Source organism: Erigeron canadensis, chromosome 5, assembly GCF_010389155.1.
Source record: "Erigeron canadensis isolate Cc75 chromosome 5, C_canadensis_v1, whole genome shotgun sequence".
In the NCBI taxonomy this organism is placed as follows: Eukaryota; Viridiplantae; Streptophyta; class Magnoliopsida; order Asterales; family Asteraceae; genus Erigeron; species Erigeron canadensis.
This window is the reverse complement of record NC_057765.1, coordinates 19,796,954-19,819,190: the sequence shown is the minus strand read 5'-3', so window position 1 is coordinate 19,819,190 and position 22,237 is coordinate 19,796,954. Positions and strand designations below refer to the sequence as shown.

The 22,237-nt window shown below is 34.3% G+C and overlaps 1 protein-coding gene and 1 long non-coding RNA gene across 3 annotated transcripts; one reads left to right on the top strand and one right to left on the bottom strand.

The window, feature by feature from the left end:
- Nucleotides 1-1,966: 1,966 nt before the first annotated feature.
- LOC122599358 lies at nt 1,967-19,397 on the top strand. Of its 2 annotated transcripts, XM_043771864.1 has the most exons (10): nt 1,967-2,222; nt 3,081-3,199; nt 5,359-5,688; nt 5,875-6,613; nt 13,597-14,016; nt 14,171-14,347; nt 15,510-15,737; nt 16,359-16,692; nt 17,088-17,274; nt 18,784-19,397. In XM_043771864.1, the coding sequence occupies exons 1-10, from the start codon at nt 2,040-2,042 to the stop codon at nt 19,265-19,267; spliced, it is 3,201 nt and encodes a 1,066-aa protein (XP_043627799.1). In that variant the 5' UTR covers nt 1,967-2,039; the 3' UTR covers nt 19,268-19,397. The 2 variants fall into 2 exon arrangements, with proteins under 2 accessions (XP_043627799.1, XP_043627800.1); XM_043771865.1 differs by lacking the exon at nt 18,784-19,397 and having other exon boundaries at nt 16,359-16,600; nt 17,088-17,171.
- Nucleotides 7,834-9,091, bottom strand: LOC122599359. Its single transcript, XR_006323916.1, has 3 exons — nt 8,600-9,091; nt 8,393-8,469; nt 7,834-8,252 (listed from the first exon to the last, which is right to left on the bottom strand). It is a non-coding gene; the product is annotated as an uncharacterized LOC122599359 (long non-coding RNA).
- Nucleotides 19,398-22,237: the final 2,840 nt, after the last annotated feature.

Genomic DNA, 22,237 nt, shown 5'->3' with positions numbered 1-22,237 from the left:
TTTATAGTTTTAATTACACGTGTAAATCTATTGTATATAGGTAATATAATTATATCCGATGTTGCATATGGTACAAGATTGCTAATGGACGATAAAGTTGATGAAATTTGTTTATATGTGAAGAAGTATTATACATGGGACCTAAAATTATATGAAAGTGTCCAAAAAAAAAAGATAATTCTTATATCATGAATGAATTATGCATTAAAGCTCTTAATTTATAAATACATGTAGATATCAAGCAACTACAGAAGTAACTTCATGTGATATAACCAAAACAGAAATTATGAATCTACATATTTACGCGTCACCAATGACTTTTGTCAAACATTGTCGATACATAACAATGTCAGAATATGAGAATTTAAGTGAGGTATTTTTTATTTTTCGGTTATTAATTTCAATTTTTTTTAATACGATATAAATATTGAGTAAGAAATTAACCATAAATTTACACTCATTCCTAATATTATCCCTACATTATATAAATCTCACTTCAAAATTTGTTAGTTATTGCCTATGTGGCATGCTTAAAAATGCAAGAAAGCCCAAAAATCATTACAATATCGCTCCTTGGAAGGTCTACGGATTAGTTACTTTTATAAGAAGTTCAAATTTTCGAAAACATATTAGTTATGCTTTCAAGAAGTTCAAATTTTCAAAAATTTGAATATGTAACCGTTCGTGTATTGCTTGTGGCGGTTACTTCCTTGCATGTCTATGTCTATATAAGGCCACTTCCATTCAATTTTAAGGCATTTTAAAACGTAAACACATAACAGATCAATTTTAGCATGGCTTCACTAAACCATGTTTCAATTAGAAACTTGCGTCCAAATAATAAGCCATGTACGATAACGGTTAGAATTTGCAGCTATGGAAGCAACCTCTATATGGAGATGTTAATAACATAGGTAGTATTGAGATGATCCTGATGGACGAACATGTAAGTATTCATTGTTTGTGAATTTTTCTTTTTTGATTAGATTACTTTTTAACATAACTTTCTTTCGAATTTATAACTAGCTTTTTGACATTCTAATGTATAAACATTTTCATTTTGACAGTTTGATAAAGTGGTTGTTGTTGCAACAATCGGTTTTATTCCAACCGACCAGTTATGGTATTCAATGGAATATGTGAACTGTTCTCAAGAAGTTAAGTTGACCGATCTCTACATGGATGCAGTCGACATTATTGATGCTTTATGGGACAACAAAATGTGGATTTGTTGTTCATGTAACAAGGAAGGAGTTCTTATCAATCCTAGGTATATATTTATATTTCATATGAAAACTCTATAATCATTAAGTTGTGTAGTAAAATTGTATCTCTGTTTTTTTTTGTAGGTTTAATGTGCAAGTTAGGATTGTAGATGCCACTGGTGCTATTGGAGTTAAAATGAATGATCAACAAATTTCAAATCTTATACAAAGAACAACCTATCAAATTTGTGATGAAAATTATGAGGCATATATGGTTTATTTTAGTGCTAAATAAGACTTTTCTATGCATTTTAAGTCATTAATTTTTTTTAAAATAGTCATTAGTTGTAATAAGAGTACATTTACTTCGCTACATGCATGCTTGAACTGGTGTTAAAAAAATTATTTAAGGTTATAGTGCATCCACATGGGTCTATATATCAAAGTGGGGGAAAATTCACAATACCTATCACATCCAGGTAACCAACATAATCCTTCTTATATGCACCTACTATGGGCAATCCATTTTATAATTTCTCTCCGACGTGTAATATACGCGTTTTAAGCCCTCGTGTATCATTAATAAATCCCAAGGTATATCTAACATTCTTCTTCTTTAAATTAATAACTCATAAGAATATTTTTATTATGTCCAAATTCATTAATACAATCTTAAAATAAATTTTATGAAAAATGATTTAGGGTTGTCTTTATGGTCTAAGCACTGGTTTTTATTTATAAATCATTAAACTAAATTCTAATCCATCAATCCTAAACCTTTTTTCTTCTTAATTCAAATCGATTGACAGAATCTGTTGATCGGAGATCCAATCAATGGATGTAGCTAACTCACCGGAGTCTGACGAACCGGCGATCGAATTTCCGGTTTCTGACGGTGCGCCATTGACTGTACCGCCGTGGCTACGTCGGAGACTCACAGAATTAAATGCTTATAATTTTCCGTCTTCCATTGAAGAAATTGAAGCTAAGCTTCAAAATGCAGATCTTCGTCGCCAGGTTACTCTTTTTTTATTTTTGTTATTATATATTTTGATTATTGTTTATTTAAAGGTAGTCACTTGCTTGAAATTTTCAATATATATATAGTGAAAGTTATATTGTATATCGGTGCAATTACATTGTTAGTTGTAATGTTGTATGCAACCTGAAAATAAATAAAAAGTTGGGACTGATGGGAGCCTCAAGTCGAGTTCGAGCCTAACTTGGAGCTCCGAACTTCATACACTAACCTTGACAAGCGTCTCTAGCTTTAACAAGCTTAAACATGCCCCTTCTGGTTTATGTTTCACTGGCTTGTTTTTATAAAACTAGTAAAACCGATAAAAAAAAAAGGATGCTACAAAATCTTTACTGGTGTGAGCCAGATGAACTATATCTAGTCTTTCTCCTGGTTCTGGTATATAATAACTAAAATTAACCAAGTGAACTAGAAACTGAATTATGTTAATTGATCGCTTGGAAATTGGTAACTTGATTTCTTAGGAGTTTTGATTTAACTATGATAGAACGGTACCTGCGCGATGCGGCGGTATAACGGCATGTGGCGTGTGGCGTAGCGGCGGCGGTGGAGATGGCGGCAGCGGTGACGGGTGGTGGTGGCGCGTTGCTGCGACGATTGGTGGTGGTAGCGATAGCGGCGGTGGTGGTGGCGGCGGTAGCGGTGGCGATGGCAAGTATGTCTATTGATTAAATATGGTTTAGATTAGATGTATTGTACATCATGCATTAGCATGTGTATATTGTTCAAAGTTGAATATTGAAAGTTGAAAACTCTGTTTGCTTTATAGTATTGATGATAAATAAATGGTTATGCGGGTTTTATCCATTTTTGCTGGTTTTTTTTATTGGCTACAGAAGTTTTATGAGAACTTGTCTAGTAAGGCCCAGCTAAAGCGTAGGAGCTTTAAAGCTGCAGATGACCGTAACCTTGCTCAACGTCTAGAGGCCAAGCTACAGGCTGCTGAACAGAAAAGGTATATATTTTCCCCAATCTTACATGTTTTCACATCACGAAACGCTTCAATACATGCATGAGCTGAAATTATATTTGATGGTTTTAATGGACCTTTTGTTTTCAAGAGGAGTGTTAGGTTTTTGTTTGATCAATTTAAATCGTTGGTTTGTTAATGCACGGTTCCATGACATTTAGTTCTTCATAAGATATGCACCCCGCTGCTATTGGCAGCTTATCTTTTGGCAATGTAGCCCAAATAGCTCCAAGCAGTATATAGTTGATAATTCATTTCTTAATTTCCCTTCATTCATTTGAACAATGTGTAGTTGAATTAGCCGCTTGAATCATGGAACCCTGTTATGTACTAGTGTACATAATCTATCATAGGAAGGTAATTATAATAATTCTAAATTACAGCCTATAATTAGGCAATAACAGCTGTACAAAATCTGTAGCTCTAACATGCGTGACTAACATCTTCTCATGTACTTGGACTACTTGAGGAGTGCACAGTTATGTATAAATGTCATCAGCTGTTGTATAGTTTTCAGTTTATTATAGAAATTTTATAGGAAGGTAATTATAATAATTCTAAATTACAGCCTATAATTAGGCAATAACAGCTGTACAAAATCTGTAGCTCTAACATTCGTGATTAATATCTTCTCTTGTACTTGGCTACTTGAGGAGTGCACAGTTATGTATAAATGTCATTAGCTGTTGTATAGTTTTCAGTTTGTTATAGAAATTTTATAGTTTTAGTCTACCCATTTTGGTCTTGTATAAATACCTTATTTATTGTTTTATAGAATATCAAGACATATTCCAAATTTCAGATATATAACACGCACATCAGTAAGGTCATGGGTCTTCTCTTTGATCTGGTCCGGTTTCTTCATGTGTATTCTCTTTTATGTGCTTCGGTTAGTTCATATTTAAATAGGTTGTCCAGGATATACATATGAACCCCTGGATAGGGTAAAAAAACCATAGCAATACTATTGAATGATAAAGATGACCAGTATAAGGCTATATTTGGCATTGTTGACTAGAGATAAGAATACCAGTTTTATCAATGTTACTTGGCATCTTTTGTATCCATAAATAATGTACTGAAATCAAATTTTCTTCCATAGAAGCATACATATACATAACCTCCTTCTCCATCCTTTTCTTCTTAGAGAGATGACATTGAACGTGTGTGTACCTTTAGCAGCTGTTACCCTATAGGGAGTGACAATCTAGGTGCAATCTATCTCCTTACTAATCCTATTTTCCATGCTCGTACTAGGCACGTGGAAGCTAAATTTTATGTTGTTAGAAAAAAAGGTTGTCCCAAATTCGTATCCGCAAATTATCAGAAAGCTGATATGTTCACAGTATTTACATGAAGCCATTTTCAACTCCTAATTTTTACGTCTTTCCCCATCCCCATAGCTTCTGTGAGCGTAGAATGTTTATGTGCTCAATTATGTTAAACATACACAAGGTGATACGTATCTGTAGGAACATGAAAGCATATGTATATAAGAGCTATACATGTAGTCCAAAGTTTTGTCATTGTTATAGAATATACATTATGGCGCATTCTTACTAGATATAAGATCTGACTGATAGGATCAAATATTCAAGCAGGATATTTTTATTTATGTTGAGATAGACAGCCCGATTCGAGAGGGGAAAAGTCTCCAATTACATAATACTTTGTAAATGAAAAACTGGAACACCAAAATAAAAGAGAACATCTTGCTTATATAGGCCTTAACATTTAATACTTCCCATTAAAGAGGGCAAAGGGACAGGTCCTTAACCCCCATCTTTAACCCTCCAACTTTCTGTTAATAATAATTAGCTTACTTATTGCTCCCCACTCTTCCAAATTCCTACTGGTTTTGTGACCCAGTGGATTCAACTCAGACCCAAATACATAATTCAACTGCCCCATGTTGGCATCTTTGATCTGCTTCCATTTCTTTCTTGAATACACTTTAATTGGGATCTTATCACTGACCAATGCTTAAAACAACAGTGCACTAATGTTATACAAGACGCCACTTGGATAAGTGATGAGTTTAAACACACTTTGGGTCATTTTTTTTTTTTTTTTAATAATTCTTGTTACTTGTTTTCAATACAATTTCCTCTTGGTCATATCACTAAGCATGTAGAGATTAATAGAATTCAGATCCTCAAGGCGCATAGCCAACGAAGAGCCACATTAAGGGAGAAGACATCTCAATCGTTACTAAGAACAATTTCCTTCCGTGGCAAGTATAACCAGAAGCATGCAACTGCTGAGAAGAACTGGTTGGAACTAGTGGAAGCTGAAAAGAAGAGAGAACATGATAGGTGCCTACAAGTAAAGAAGGAAGCTAAGCCTGCCTCACAAGCAAAGAGACAGAGAGCAGATCATCTACTGCAGAATGTAAGCCTACATAATGTTGTAGGTGTTAACTGTAATATGAAGACTCAAAGGCAAGCTGACAATCTGTCAAAAAAGCTGTTGAGGTACAGAATCATATATAGTCGTTAACCCTTGACTAAGTACCATATATGCTATGGTGGCAGTCAATTACCGGTTGTTGCTCTGGGAAGACTAATCAAATTTTGATCTTGCTGGATATGTATTCAGTTACCTTTTATGATTGCAAATTTTGAGATGTTGTATAAAATCGATTTTATTTCTTTTGTTAGATGCTGGAGGAAATTTATAAAGCAGAGGACTACCTTAAACTTGGCAAAGAGCTACTATGTTTTAAATATTAATGCAAGTCATGGGAAGTCAATGCCATTTGAGCATTTTGCATTTTTAATTGACAAATCTTCTACACTTCAGACTACAAAAGCTTTACTTGATCGACTCGAGACCCGTTACAAAGCTCTACTGGATGTGACATCCGGGAAAAATCTGGATGACATTAGTCACCTTCTTACACGAGTTGTTTCGCCAAATAACAGACACGTAAAAGTAGTCTCTCCTAGAGCAATCACCAAAACATCTGTGAGATTATCAAGATACCAACCCAGAGTTGTACTAAGTGCTTACATGGTTTTAGATCATCCCGACACTGTTTTTAGTGGTCAAGGTGTGCGTGAGACTGTTTTAGTCGACTCTGCCAAGAAGTTTATCCAAGAATTTGAGTTGTTGGTTTGCATAATATTAAATGGGCCTTCAAAGACGTCTGGTGAAGGATCCAATCCTAGTCTGGCTAGACATTGCACCTTCAGGTCTCAACTTGCTGCTTTTGATGCAGCATGGTGCTCCTACTTGAATAGCTTTGTTATATGGAAGGTTAAGGATGTAGAGTCCTTAGAACAAGATTTGGTAAAGGCTGCCTGCCAGATGGAAATCTCTATGATACGAAGATACAAGCCGGCACCTAACCAAGCTGATAGTGCCCTTACGCATGACATGAAAGCTCTTCAGAAACAGGTTCTATTATTTTTGTTGTTTGTATCATACCAATGCATCAGTGGAATTCAATAGTCTCTAAATTGAGAGAGTTGGCGGTTTGGGTGCAGGAATGGGTTAACATGGGTTTGGGTCAAAAGAAATGATTTGGTACAGGTTGGGGTGACCTATAATTTTGTTTTTTGTCCAAATCTAATTACTTGAAGAAGATTTAGCATACAAGTTTGATTAACAAAATTTCTGCTTTTTTTATATATATTTTAATGAAGTGGTTTATTAAGTTTTATCAATTATGCTTTGGTTACTCTCAACTCCTTTGACCCATGTCCTTTACTGCTACTAATTAGTTCACCCATTTGACCGCTTTAGTAATATAACATAACCGGATATAGAGATGGCCAAAGATTGGTCTCAGATTTTATTTTAAAAAAAAAAAGTTATAACCTCGCATTCAATGATATAAAGACAATCAATATAAAAAATCATGTAGAAAGTCTTATGTATCTTATGGATACTATCTAATTACACAAACCTTTAAGTATTTTACATCAAGTTGTTGCAAAGTCATATTAGTAAATATTAGCAAACCAGGACACAGGCATAGTTATCTCAAATTAATAGGTTCTTTGGTACCACTTATAAGAATCCTAAATCATAGCCATAGTTATCACATTCATTATCTCATTTTTTTTATTAAGACATTCACTAGATTTAGATCCCGCGTAAAACGCGGGCCTGTTGATATAAATTTGTTTATTTATTTACGGTTAGGTTATAGAATTGACACTTGTAATTTTATAAATTGTATCTGAAAAACAATGATTGGTAGTATTTAACGGAATTTTGACAATTGGTTAACGTTATGGTGATTATCGCTTTTTTATATGTACTTAAACCCCAAGTTATCTTCTTTTTTTTTTTTTTGTGGACGTAAAATCATTTATTATTTCATACCCATGTTGTTACTTGTGAACTCAAATCTCTTTTTCAAATGAAAACTCCATACATTTGCAACCTCAATATAATTCATATAAGTCTTGATGTACAAACCTATTAAAACATATATGTATGCATATCGATTAATATCTCTTGGGCAGGTGGGCCTCTATCTCAAATATGGGTTCTAGAAATTTTTTTAAATAAACTTAAGTTAACATGAGCAACACTTTGAACATACAAAAGCTTAAGTCATGGTTGCTACCGTTTCCTGTACCCTACTTTTGACTTTTTTTTCTCTTTGAAATTTCATAAATATATGTTTTGGGCATAGCAACATAAAATCCTCCTATATATTATATATACAGTTAAAAAAACAAAAGATCTACCCATTTTGCATTATATTCCATGAAAAAGTGCAAAATACTCTTGAGAGTTTATATGCCATCATTAAAATCACCCTTGAAGTATCAGTGTAATTTTCTTATATTGGCCAACAAATAAGCCCGACTATTTCTCATACACTCGCGAACGCAACTTATCAACCTAATTAAACCCATAAACTACTTTTCAAAAAGAAATTAAACCCATAAACTAAAATTCATCTCAGAATACATATATACATTACATCTGTATCTATTTTTAAATATGCCCATAAATTCATATAAAATTATAACTATGGCACCAAGTAATATGGCAGTCTCCATGAATGAAGTCTTCATTTCTACAATTTAGAGGGGAAAAAAAGGAAGAATTAGTTTTAGAATTCATGATATAACCCTCAACTTGGGTAATTAAAATGAAGTTATGTCAAAAATGATCAAAGGTTTTTCTGAACTAAAACATTAGAAGTTTAGAACTCACTTGCAGATGGCTTTTAACTTCGTCATTTGTAAGGGCATCGACTTGCATAAGCTCTGTACTCTGCTTATGGGTTGCAGCTGCAAAAGATTTAAACAAATCCTGATTTAGTATAAACTCAAAAATAATCTTGTAAGATCAGATGTCTAAACTCCAAATTTAAAATATCATGAAACTTATCGTTGCTTTAGTAACTATGATCAATCTTACCCTTTCATAGCCTACAACCCACGGCTAATATCACTTGTGCTTCTGTTTGGGTTCATATTTGGTCTAGAGCAACTATTTTGGATAGAAAGGGTTGGTGGTGGTGAAGCACGTTGTGAGCAGTTAACACATTCCAATATGCATAAACAGTTTACGGGGCAACTATATTAAACACCCATCACATGTTCTTCTTCCAACTTTATGTGTGCCTCTTCTTCCTTACGCCTTTCTTCTTCAATAGCAGCTTCTTTGGCTGACTGTTCTAGCAGCTCTTTTTCTCTGCCAGCTTGCAAAGATGCAATATACTCATCATCCTGTAAGCAGCTATTCAATATGAAGGTTGGGTAAACCTTCAAATGGAGTAAAAAACTGGTAAGAAAATGTTCTTAAAAAAAGAAGTTGTTCAAAATATATGCATAATAGCCAGACAATCCCACAGCCCAACAGTTTCCTTGTAACCAGCCCAAGAATTTCGAAAACTCAATGCAGTCTCAAGAATCTAATCAAATTTATTCTCAAAGCAACAATATCTCATAAGCAAGTCATCAAGAGTATATATAATGCAATCCATGATCATTTCATGCATATATGACATACACCTTATTCCTACATAAATAACGTGCACAATTCATAGTGTAAAGAGGAAATAAAGAATACCTACAGATTTTGAGAAGAGATGCATACACAAATATGGCCAAGAAAGGCATTTTAGTATAGTAGCTTCTAAAATACATGATCCACATTTTGTTCCCATCTGCCATGATACAAGTCGAGGAGCTTCTCTGCTAGTGTTAAACCTGCACCACAGATATATACACATGCCGGCATGTAAGATTTTCTGGATAAGGTGTCTAACTGTTACAGAGACATCTATATGTATGAAGTTCAATCTATATTGATACATACATTCATACATTATGAGAATAGCTTCCATGAATGATAGAAATATGGTCACCCCATTGTGTTTTTTGACAGAGTTTCACACCTTGTATTCCAAAAAAACAATTCATAATGACATGAAGACATATGATGCATCAGTGGCAAAAAATACTAATTGAAAAGATAAAGGAATACCTTAGATACCCACGAACAACTTGTATCTAAAGATTTTCCCATATGATGCATCACTGAACAGAATAAGTGACTGTAAGTTAAAGTCAAAAACTGCAACTATCACCTAAAACAGAAAAATGTTAACTTAAACAGGCAAATTTAGCAATAATGCTTGAAATGGGGATAGTTTCAAATAAACATCAATAACAGTATCATATGTGATACCTTCAGATAAGCAACAGTTTTCTCTTATTTTGTAAATCTCAGTGGATTGAAAACACAAACCTTGGATTCTTTTGGATATTTCATCAACTGAAACATATAATCAAACCGTTTATGTACATTAATATAAAACCAAACAATTTAAAGAATTTAATCTAAAACAAAACTCACCATATAATCAGTGTCTCAATAGCTTTGCTACAACTACGTATCCTTCGCTTTCCAAGTTCCCCTATCAATAAGTGTCAACCCCTTGTAATTCTTTGACCAGTTACCTTTTTAACCAAACACTTGTAGTTGACCCATTTAACCTATTTGACATAAAACAAAACCCAAATTGAGCCAAATTAGTTCACAAGCAACTTACTTCTTCATGATACAAAATTATACAGTATATACACACATACATGATACATATATCGAATAGATAAAACAAATGACAAAACTTTCATTGATTATGCAAAATAAAGCAAGGCTGATCTACTTTAGAAACTCACCTGCTTTAGATCCTAACTTCATACAAGACATCTTTACTAATTACTCAAAACCTAAACCTCAAAATTCCACAAATGCACTTTATAAGATATACACAAGTTAAAAAGCTCACCTTTTGCAAGTGAGATACATACCTTCTCATAGCACTACAACCTGCGAATTTGGCAAAACCAATGGGTAAACTGAAAGAGGGGAAAAGGGGGGGGGGGGGGGGGGGGGGGTTAGGTTGTGGGTGCATAAATATGAAGTTACCTTCTTACTGGCCATTCAAACACATAACCTCTCTACACCCATTTGATGGGTGTAATGACTTCAGTCACACCTCACAGCAAAGCACATCAACATGAATGCCTTCTTTCATGTAGGGAGCAAGTATAATCTGTTACATAAAGATATATTAGCACAACACAAAATCATTTAAAAAAGCAATAATCATGTAAGTTGTATACATTAAAGGTATAGTGAAAAGGCTCTTATCTTAGTTCACCGCCCCAATTTTGTAAGAACCCGGAAATCAGCCCCTGTTTTCCCTACTGGTCGAGCTCAAAAACGGTTGTCATGTGATAGCAAGGTCACATACACACCTCAAGTGCCAAGCCAAGGAACACATAATCTCATCTTTTTTTCATGTAAACATGTAATATCATCATAGCCAATCAAATTAGAAGGGACAACCATCCATTATATTAACCTATTCAATGGTCGTATAAAACATATCATCATAGCTAATGAATCCAATGATTGTATTGGATCGTATAATTCATCATATACTCATTCGGCTCAGACAAGTATGAGCAATGGTTCAACATGGCTGCATCAAATGCCACGCCAAGGAACACATAAATTCAACTTTCTTTGAATCGACCCACATCATCATAGCCAATAAAATGGGACGTTTATAATCAATTATCATGAAATAGCAAGTATTTAAGGATCAAGAAAACACAATCGGATCCATTTGACACCAAAGAATCAATCACAAATTGTGACCAATTGCCAGCACCAAAGATTCCAATCTGATGCAAATTTTCTCATACGAAGAATAAACCGAAATCACTAATGGTATTGAAATCCAACCCAGAAACTAGGTCAAAGGGCTTCTGTCTGACCCACAAATTTCATATTAAAGATGGACATAGCTAAATAAGTTAAACATTGTAAAAACTCCTAAATGGACATGAACTTATACTTCAAAAATAAATAAATATCTAAACCGGAAATAAAAAGAATGAAATTAATGGTATTTAGGATATAGACTATGTAGATTAAGATGATGATATTCGCTGGATTCATAAGCATAGAATAATTACATCCATAAAGAACCATATTCAGATTAAAAATTAAAAAAACCCTAATTTCAAAAAATTAAAATAAAAAGAAAAATTTGGGGATTATGATGATGAATCTGAAGATGATAATCTGATGATAAGTAATTCAAACCCAAAAAAATAAAAAATAAACAAACCTTGTAGAATCTTATAATGAAAATGATGATGAACCAGATCGGATAATTACTAAAAGGATAATTACTAAAAGAGTAGCTGTATTTGATTAAACAGTGTGTTGTAGAACAAGATCTGAAAATTATTAAAAGAAGATTTCTAGACCTGAGCTCTGAGAAAGGTATAACGCTTTCAAAATTTGAATTTCAAAGAATATAATGAAAGTGAAACCGGTTATGGGGGATTTTTTTTTAGATGATGTAGCTTCTTAAAGAAGTCTCATCTCTCACGTAGTAAAACACCAAAAAATACCTACTAATTTCATCACTTATACATCACTAATCTGATGTGGCAGCGGTATATAGCTGACAACAATGCATCGTGACATCACGTGGTAACACTCCTTTAGTAGTATAGTAAGATTATTTAATTTGTAAACAACCGTCACCGGAAAATTCTTCATTATAATTTGAACAATAAAAAGTTAAAAACCATCATGGCTTAACAGATAGGTCATCTTGTATAACCATTCAGATGCCTTCTAAACGAGCAAGTGGTTGTTTATACATCCAACATAGATCTTCCTCGTCAATTTTCATTTGCTCATGTTTACTCAACAGCCTTTCCGACACATATCTCATTTTTTGTGTTTGAGTGGTATTGTTCATTTATTTATTTATTATTTCTTTTTTTTTGGGGGAGATAAAAATGTCCACTTTGATGGCATAAAACATTGTGCTTCTTTGAAAGAATAGTGTTTTGTGTCAAAGTGCTCCCATACATTTGTCCCACGATCCCGAACCATTAGATGGCATTGAAGATAAACCAAATTTTGAGCTTGTTTTGGTTGCCATTATCTCAGACGACCTCGATTTAATTTAATTTATCCATAAACATGACAAGGCTAATGATCTATATAAATACCAAGCCTATAGATTGATTAGCAAGCTAACTAAATAATGATAAAGATATCATAGGATATATCTAGAGTAACAATAATATTTACCTAATAAAATTAATATTATTTATAAATATTACTAAATAATTATCAAACCTAATAACTTGATCGTATCAGTATTATATAGAAGAAAAAAAAACTTGTAGAATCAGAAAATTGTCTGAAAAGTGAAAATTGAAAATGCCAAGTAAATTCCTAATTCTATGAAAGCATTAGGGCACTTAACTGTAAGAAGCCATTTTTTCATATGTAAATTGTTAATGAACCCATTTCATAGTAACAAACAAAAGCAACGTTGTGCGTAGTCTAGAGTCTAAAAGATTAATATATTAAGATGGTGAGGAAAGAATTGGCCTTTAAAATTGGTAAGTTGTACAGTTTGGAGACATTGAGCATTCTAAAAAATAGTGGAAGAGTAGTCCTTGGGAAGAGTAATTCTTGGAGACATTTGACATTTAATCTGGTCATTTAAAAGGGTATTCATGCATACTAAATTTGTAAAAATGTAATAAAAATTCATTTCAAACTAATTTCAGTCCGGTCTTAGACTGGTTCTAGTTTTAAGTCGGGTTTGGACTAAAACCAGTTTCAGTTTATACTGATTCCGGTTGGTTTTCCACCGATTTTTGAACTGGGTGTCAAACTGATTTAGGACTGGCAGGCCGGGCAAGGTCTACAAATGCTCATACAAGTCCTTTTCGTTTAGGATCAGTTTCAGTTTTGGACTGCTTATTCCATCTCTACTCGAGTAGTAGAATTCATAAGTAATTATGTCAAAAATGTATCTATAGAATTCAAATTTCTTGCTTAATAGGTTTTGGGCTCTCCAGATACAGGTAACTGAACATCAGAAACTGCTGGAGGAAAAAGTTATGCACCTAAGTGGAGAGGCTGGCATAGAGCGTTTGCAAGATGCTCTTTCTGAAACACGAAAACAGTACTTTAAATCCAAGGAGAACAGTATGCTAGCTATATCACCGGTCACAAAGCCACCTTCTTGCTTGGCAACTTCTCCATTTATTGCTGCCCTGCATGACGAAAGCAACAGCGTAGTTACCTCACAGTTTGGGGATGATGCTAGCGCACCACCATTTGAACACCTCGGCTCTTCTGTTGCTAGCACTTCAGGTTTGGTAAACCATTCTGGCGAGAGGCTGGGCATGGAGAATGTGTTAATTGTGAATGAATTTTTTCATGGGTGGCATTATTCTGTCGCTGACGGTTCAAATATTTCTGATGAAAACCAAAAGGTACAAGGTAGTCAAAGTTGGTTCTAGATACAACCATCTATCATTTGCTATTCTTTTCTTCTTTGTTCCTACAGTGTATACTAAAAGGAAAACGAGAACCGCCCCGAGAGAATGAATCTTGAAAGTTTACAGTTTACACCTTCTTTGGCCACAGGTACGGGGGACAATGGAAAAAGCTTTCTGGGATGGTATTTCTGAATCTATACAACAGGAGAACTACGATCATGTTGTTGTTTTAATGAAGGAAGTGAGGGACGAGCTTTTTGAGATGTCTTCTAAGAGCGGGAAACAAGAGATTCTTGAAGCCATTGATCTTGATATTCTTTCACAGGTAGGTTATCCTTCAATATATTAACCAGAGGTGGTGGGGTTGGTTAACAGGTCAAAACCTATATTTTTGGAGCATCTTCAATGTTTGCACTAATTGTACCTTTCATTCCAACCTAAGTGTAAAAGTATGAAAAATAATCTCTTTATGTTGTAACTAAACACTACACTAAGTTAAGTGTGGTGAACAATGAACCTCATTTTACACTATTCATTACTGTAAAACTTGTCATTTATTTTCATCCCCTTGATTTTATTTACATTTAATATATACTCTTTGTCATATATGAATTATTCTCAAAAAACTACATATCTTACATTAAAAAATCTTATTAATAAATATTATCAGAAACTTCTCACTTGGAACTTTAAAATGAACTTAAAGGGCTTGAATCCTGATTTACGATATTGTTAAAATTTTCAGGTGTCACTTACAATTGTTAGTTTTTAGTTTCTATTATTGTAAATATAAAATAGTTAAAACAACTTAAATTAATTAACTGATTCTTTAACAGTAATTTGTAAGATCTAAATTAGACATTGGAGCACATCATTTTTAGAGTAGATTGCATAAAATTTAGTGTTTACTCTAGGATGCTCTTAGTAAGAGCTACGTTTGATGGACCCGAAACACCTTTTGTACAGTTTTTTGATTTTTTTAAAATAGTTATTGTGTCAAATATGGTCACAGAAGACGGTGGGTTTTTAGTTCTGTATCCAATGCTCGAGTGTATCCCAAATCTACAAACTTGGGTTGCTATGTGTAAAGATCCTTGAGCCATGTCTCAGGATATGGGACCTTCTGTCTTTACTTGTGGGAGTCCCACACAAAGCATGTAAATTGTGATAACCGGTTATATATATATGATTTTGCTGTGGGTACTGTCTTACTTTACGTCTTTACCCCAACTTTTTTGATAGTGATCTATTCTTTTGTATTTTTAGTAAAATGTTAAAAGAGTATAGTGCTTTAGTAATACACTTTAAGCAACTTTCAATCTTTATCTTTTTAGCTATTATTTTTTGTTTTTACCTCCCTGACTTGTGAGATAAAGTATATTTCACAAGTAAATGGGTTTTGACTTGCCGTTAGTTACTTAATTAAAATTTCATCTAGTTGGTTACCTACTAAATTGCCAGATGGCAACCCTTAATTTTCTTCCCAGTTGTTGGGTTCCCGTCGTTTGGACATGCAATATCTTGGGACGATCATGGAGTTCGCATTAGTCCGCTTGCAGAATCTATCAGCCGTAGCTCATGAAAACCAACTTAAAGTATCCTATCAGAAGACTATGGCAGAACTAGTTGAGTTATGTCATGCCGGAGATGGATCAAACCGTTCACTTGCAATAGCCTTGATAAAGGGTTTGCGATTTGTACTAGAGCAGATACAGGTACCTGTTTACTTAGAGTTCCTTTGCAACCTTTTAATTTGGCATTACACTAGAGGTCGGTTTATGTTATTGTTTTTGATAACAAGTCAGATGGGTTCAGCTAAAAGATTTAACTTAGAATGAAACATGTCAAATGGGTCTATTTGGTATTCACGTGTAATAGCTTCACCATGGCAAATAAATGAAGTGGGATAATTACTGTAAGTTTGTAATACTATTGTATTTGTAATTTAACCACCACCAAGGTGGCCTAGTGGTTAGGCGTCCTGTTCCCTAAAAAGTGCCAAGTTTCAAACGTCCCTAAGCAAACATCTCTGTTTACCCAATAGGCCTTTTACATTTATAGGTATCCCGAATAGGCCTTTTACATTCGAGTCAAAAAGGTTCGCCATCACCCAAACTGGCAAAACTCCTCTGTTTACCCATCTATATTGTATCTGCTATTTGTAACAATATTGAACGCATATACTATTAATAAGTCTAGTAAATGTATAATATAACTGTTTATTTGTCGTAAAGTTTTGCTTGTTTCGACTTTTGACCTACTAGAACCTGTCATCTGTCATCTCTACTTTACACTACCCAATACATATTCAATATACCATATCGTTTCTATGTCAGGTGCTCAAGCAAGAAATTAGCATGGCACGTATTAAGATCCTTGAACCGTTACTAAAAGGACCCTCTGGTTTGGAGTACTTGGGAAAAGCTTTCACAAAGCTCTACGGTCCACCATCAGATGCCTTGCGTCAACTTCCATTGACTATGCAGTGGCTTTCATTCGCGGGTCCTTCCAAAGATCAGGAATGGAGTGAACATAAGAGAATGCTTTTAGAGTTGGAAGAAGATTCATCTTTAGAAAGGCATGCTCTTCCCTCCACTGCTCTTAGGACTGGTGGACACTTTCTTAGTAAATCGCAAACTTCACCCAACATGTCTCTCACTAATACCACAGGTTTAGTTACAACCGATTGTTATGGGTTAATGTCTGTTTATGAAAGAGATCATTCTTAAAGGGTCAAATCTCAAGTTAAAATGGGACAGGGTCAGAGTTGAATGGTTAAATGGATTTAAAGTGGACCTTATTGTATTTTAGATAAATTTATCACCCAAACTCGCTTTATTCAAGTTCTTTTGTAGTAACATATATATATATATATATATTTATCACATTTACACCTTCAATATGTATAATTATGTCTTTAAAAATGGACAAAAAATGGTCATGGTTCAACCTAACCCGTCCAACCCATTTTAACCTGCACTGAAAATTGTTCATTTTGCCATTACTAATTCTGGTTATGATACTTATGCCAAGGGAGACTTGGATTCTTTTATTATTTTCTACAGTAGATGATGGATATACAGAGTGCAAGGGAGAAAAAGGTGATTTACTAGTGAGACTAGGCCTGGTTAAGCTGGTGAGCGATGTTAATGGAGTGATACAGGAGGAGTTGCCCGAAACACTAAAACTCAACTTTCTCCGGCTGCGGTCTCTACAGAACCAACTTCAGAAGATCATCGTACTTGCTATCAGGTAGTAAAAGTTTTATATCATCGAGTCTTTGAGTATCAGTCTATTACTACCAGATCAGTGGCGGAGGGAGAGGGGGGGGCTAGGGGGTGGCTGGTCCCTCCCAATGACTCATAGTTTTCTTTACAAGATCTACTCCACCGTTTATAGATGCAAAGAAATTCCAATAGAACCACCTCTAATCTCGGTTGATTTGAAAAGCTAGTTAGATAAAACCTACTTTCACATCCTACTCTTGTATAGAGATATCATTATATTGCTCATGTTACTGAAAAAAAAAAAAAAAACAAACAAATTTTCTGGCCGGCTGTCAGCAAGTTACAAAATGAAGAAGACGCATACTGGAGAGTAAAAGAAGTTGTATAATTGCATCACTTCTGGTCAAACTTGGCGAATTTAGTATTATTTTATTATGATTATTTACACTTTTAACCCATAACTATCTAGACTTTTTCAAAATAATTATATATGTTTCACAAAATCATAATTATTCCTTTTACAGTCATGAATATTATCTTTAAACGAGTAAGTTGTATAATATATTTTCATTGATATAGACAAAGGCTTTTTACATGAAAAATTTTTGTTTAGCATAAGTGAACCCTTAAAATTTGATGTATATTTCTCTATTCTTTCATTTTATTTTGTTTATAGTAAATTTTTTCTTTATACAACAATATATATTTGTCATATTATTTATATGACTTTTACGATATTAGTCCCGATTCAAAGATTCACAAAACGATTCAACATACGAGTCACAACTTAACAACTATTTGATATTTGCATTCGGGCATATAAATGTTGAGGTTGAAGAGAGAAATAAGGTCGATATTCTTCAATCACAAACCAAATTCATTAAATAAAATAGGAATATAGTCGCTCCTCCCCCGCCAACTCGAAATCTTGGCTCCGCCCCTGTACCAGATAGTAAAAGTTTAATATCCCTGAGTCTTCTACCTGGTAGTAAAAGTTTCTCTGGCTGAGGATGTTTGATCACTAACTGGTCGAATGTGTAAAACAAAAAATTTTAGCTAAAAGGAAACCGGATGAATGAGTTAAAGGTCAGCCAAAAGTTTACTTTTAAGTTTTAATGCATAAAATCTCTGGACTCATCCTATTCAATTATGTATACAACAAAACTTTCATGTTTTACGCAGTTCTATATTGCAGGGTATACAATTTGTACCTATGTGTATGGCTGATTTTATGTGCATTTCACGTCCCTCTTCAAAAGTTTGATTATCATTCGCATAATACGAGAGTTTTAATTGTATTTGACATACTACTAGAAATTATTGAAAGTTTCAGTCAAGAAGTGCTTTTGGCCAACTCAACCAAGGCGGGTGGGCATACAAAAGTTACCAGTTTTAGCTCAATTGCCCAACTCACCCTCCACCCACCTTTTTTGACACCGCTAATGTGCTGATATGCATTTGCACACACTGCCTTCCGCTGGTCTTTTTTCATTATAATATGCATTCTCTAATGAAATTCACATTTACATTACAGTATCTTAGTTCTTCGACAAACACTCGTGATGGAGCAAATGATATCAAGTCCTGAGGAAATGGAAAGTACGATGGGCACTTGCTCGATGCAGCTTTCCCAGATCCTAGATACAGTTGTAGATGCGGGCCTAGAGGAGCTTGTTGAAGTTATGAGCAAGACAACCGAACACTTTGATACAGCCAACGATTTAACAAAAACTGAGTCAAGAAGGCTTGTGCTGGCAAGAATGCTAAGAAAAAGTGTACAAGCTGAGGACCAAGTTTTTAATAGGGTATCACAAGCCGTTTATATTGCAACAAGAGGAGTTGTACTAAGTGGCAGTATGAGCCATGGAAGAAAGTTGGCGGAAAAGGCACTACGTCAAGTTGGTGCTGTTATGCTGACAAATAAGGTGACGGAAACTGCCGTGGTGTTGGGTGTCATGGCTAGAGTGAGTAAGAATGTACATGGACCATGGTATGCTGTGTTGATTGAAAATATATGACTCGAAACCATAAATATACAAAGTGTAGTTAGTGGTTTTTTTTTGCTGTAAATTTGTCTGTCTAAAATTCTTGTAATCTTGTATGGTTGACGTGTGATTTGATTAGTTGATCATCTTCAAACGATGTCCATCCTGTCTCTTATATCAATTATTGATTTGTTTTGCCGGTATATCTGATATTTTGTTTTGTTGCGCTCATATCACTGTAATGACGGTTGGCATTTAACCAGCTATACTAACGTGTTTAATTTTGCTAGCTTGCAAGTGATACAATCATGCCATTGACCAATTTTACGACTAATGTAAATTGTCAAATATCCCAAAGCCAGAGGGGGTGTTTGAGTTGCGTTTCATATAGTTCAAAAAGCATCTCTCTTTTTTAAATTAAGATGAACTAGTGAACTACTGTTTACAATCATCAAAAATACATTAATAGGAATTCCCTTGCAAGAACCTTACATTAGACAAATCAATTAATGGTTCATTAGCGCGTTTTCCCAACTACAAAGGCAGTTACTGTTGGAGTTACAAGTGTATCTAGCACTCACGCAAACTGTGTAACCATTGATATATCACAAGTTTCTTAAAGGCATATTTTGGTTCAACAAGCAAAAGAAGTTTAGAGCTTATCTTTGGCAAAACCGTCTATGATATGTTAACGGGGTCATGGAAAATATGGGTAAATTACGGAGTAATTAGTTTCCGGATTTGTTGATTAGACAAAACGATAGTATCAAAAAACAAATTGTTGAAATAGAAATAGCAAACAGATAGGCCGCATAATCAACTAACATAATCCATGACGTACCATCAATGTTTGAACTTTGAAGATTGGTATTATGAGAATAAGTGATACATTTTGTATTTAGTCACCGTTATCATTTTAAGCATCGTGACACTTTTATAACTATAATAGTAACTTAACTTTCCACTACCATCTTCTAAATCATCCCTGAACATTTTTGTTTATCAGTTGTGTTGTGCTGTGCATCAAAATAAATGTTGGCCTAATGTCTATCATCACTCACAAGGTATCACATTCATACACTGATACACGTGCAAAGCGAAAATATTATGCGTATGTGAAATTGTGAATTGACCAAGGGTTATACTATCATGCAGTAACATTATCCCAAATTCCCAATATAACCTCAAAGGAGATAGACGCTATATAAGTATAACCGTGACTATGAAAATGGTAGACTCTTACTCGGCCTCATATCAGTTAATAAGGCATTAAGGCCTGTTGTAGTAGTGTGGTCAATATATTTAGTCTTTGTTAAGAAAAAGAATTGATAAAGTGAATTCTATTATGATTTTTGTGATAGATTTTACAATAAACCAAAAACCCTATTTATACAAAGAGTTTCATATGTTAAATAAGGAAATAAAATCAAGTCTTCAATTCTTGGTTTGTTCTTAAAGAAAAAGATCTTCTATTCCGGGATATGATGATACGATCTAATCCTTGTAATCTTTTTATTTTAACACTCTCCCTCAAGTTGAATTGTGGGATTACCAAAATTCAACTTGATTAGACACTTGTGAAAGATGGTTGTTCCTACTGCTTTTGTTAGGATATCTGCAAGTTGATCTTCAGATTTGACGAACAGTAATTTGATAACCCCGTTTTCAAGCTTTTCTTTAATGAAATGACGATCAATCTCCACATGCTTGGTTCTATCATGCTGTATAGGATTTGCCGAGATCTGAATAGCAGCTTCGTTATCACTCATGATCTGAATACTTTCTTTTGGAGCAAATCCCAACTCTGTCACAAGTTTCTTTAGCCATAAAACTTCTGCTAAGCCTTTGGATATACCTCGGAATTCAGCTTCAGCGCTTGACAAAGAGACAACTTTTTGCTTTTTACTCTTCCATGTGACAAGATTTCCTCCTATATCTGAATATTGAAATGACCATTTGCTTTAAACAAAACTCCATGACCAGTAGTTCCTTTGAGGCATCTGATAATTCTTAGAATTGCATCCATATGTTCTTCTTGAGGTTGATGCATAAACTGACTTACTACTCCAACAGCATATGCTATATTCGGACGAGTATGAGCTAGATAAATTAGCTTCCCTACCATTCGTTGGTATTTGTTTTTATCAACAAGTTTACCATCTAATTTCATAAACAATTTTTGATTGCTAACCATGGGTGTATCTGTCGGTTTACAATCAATCATCCCTATTTCCGCCAAAAAATCCAGTATATACTTCTTCTGACAAATAAAAATCCTTTGTTGTGATCTCAATACCTCAATTCCAAGAAAGTATCTTAAATTTCCCAAATCCTTCATTTCAAATTCTGCACATAAGCCTTCTTTTAACTTCTTGATTTCACTTTCATCATTTCCGGTGATAATCATATCATCAACATAGATTATCGCTTTGCAGGAATTCCTCTAGTTGACCTTGCTGGAAGAACATATTTTCCTGGAACTTCTGCAGTATCTTGTTCAACCTCTGCAGCTTTTTGTTCAACCTGTTCTTCATTATCCTGCACACTTTCATTTGTGGAATCCGGTATACTTTCATTCGAAACATCAATAGAACTACTCAGTGGAGAATTACTTACCTCAGACATCAGGTTTGGGACAGTATTTTCGGTGGCACTGGAATTCTGAGACTGGGAGGACTGTTCTTGAGAGGATTCAACTACGGGTTGAGAGGAGTCAACTATGGTATTTCCACTTACTTCAGAATTATAACTAAGCCAACTCAGTGTATCACATTGTTCCTCCCCCTGACCACTGTGTTGTGAGGAGTAAAAATAACTGGTCTCAAGAAAGTCACAATTCATTGAGGTAAACATTTGACGAGTTTTCGGATTATAACATCTATACCCTTTTTGAGTCACTCCATACCCCACAAAAACACATTTTTCAGCACATGGATCAAGTTTATTTCGATATGATTTTGGAACATGAACAAACACTGTACATCCAAAAAATTTTGGTTGAAG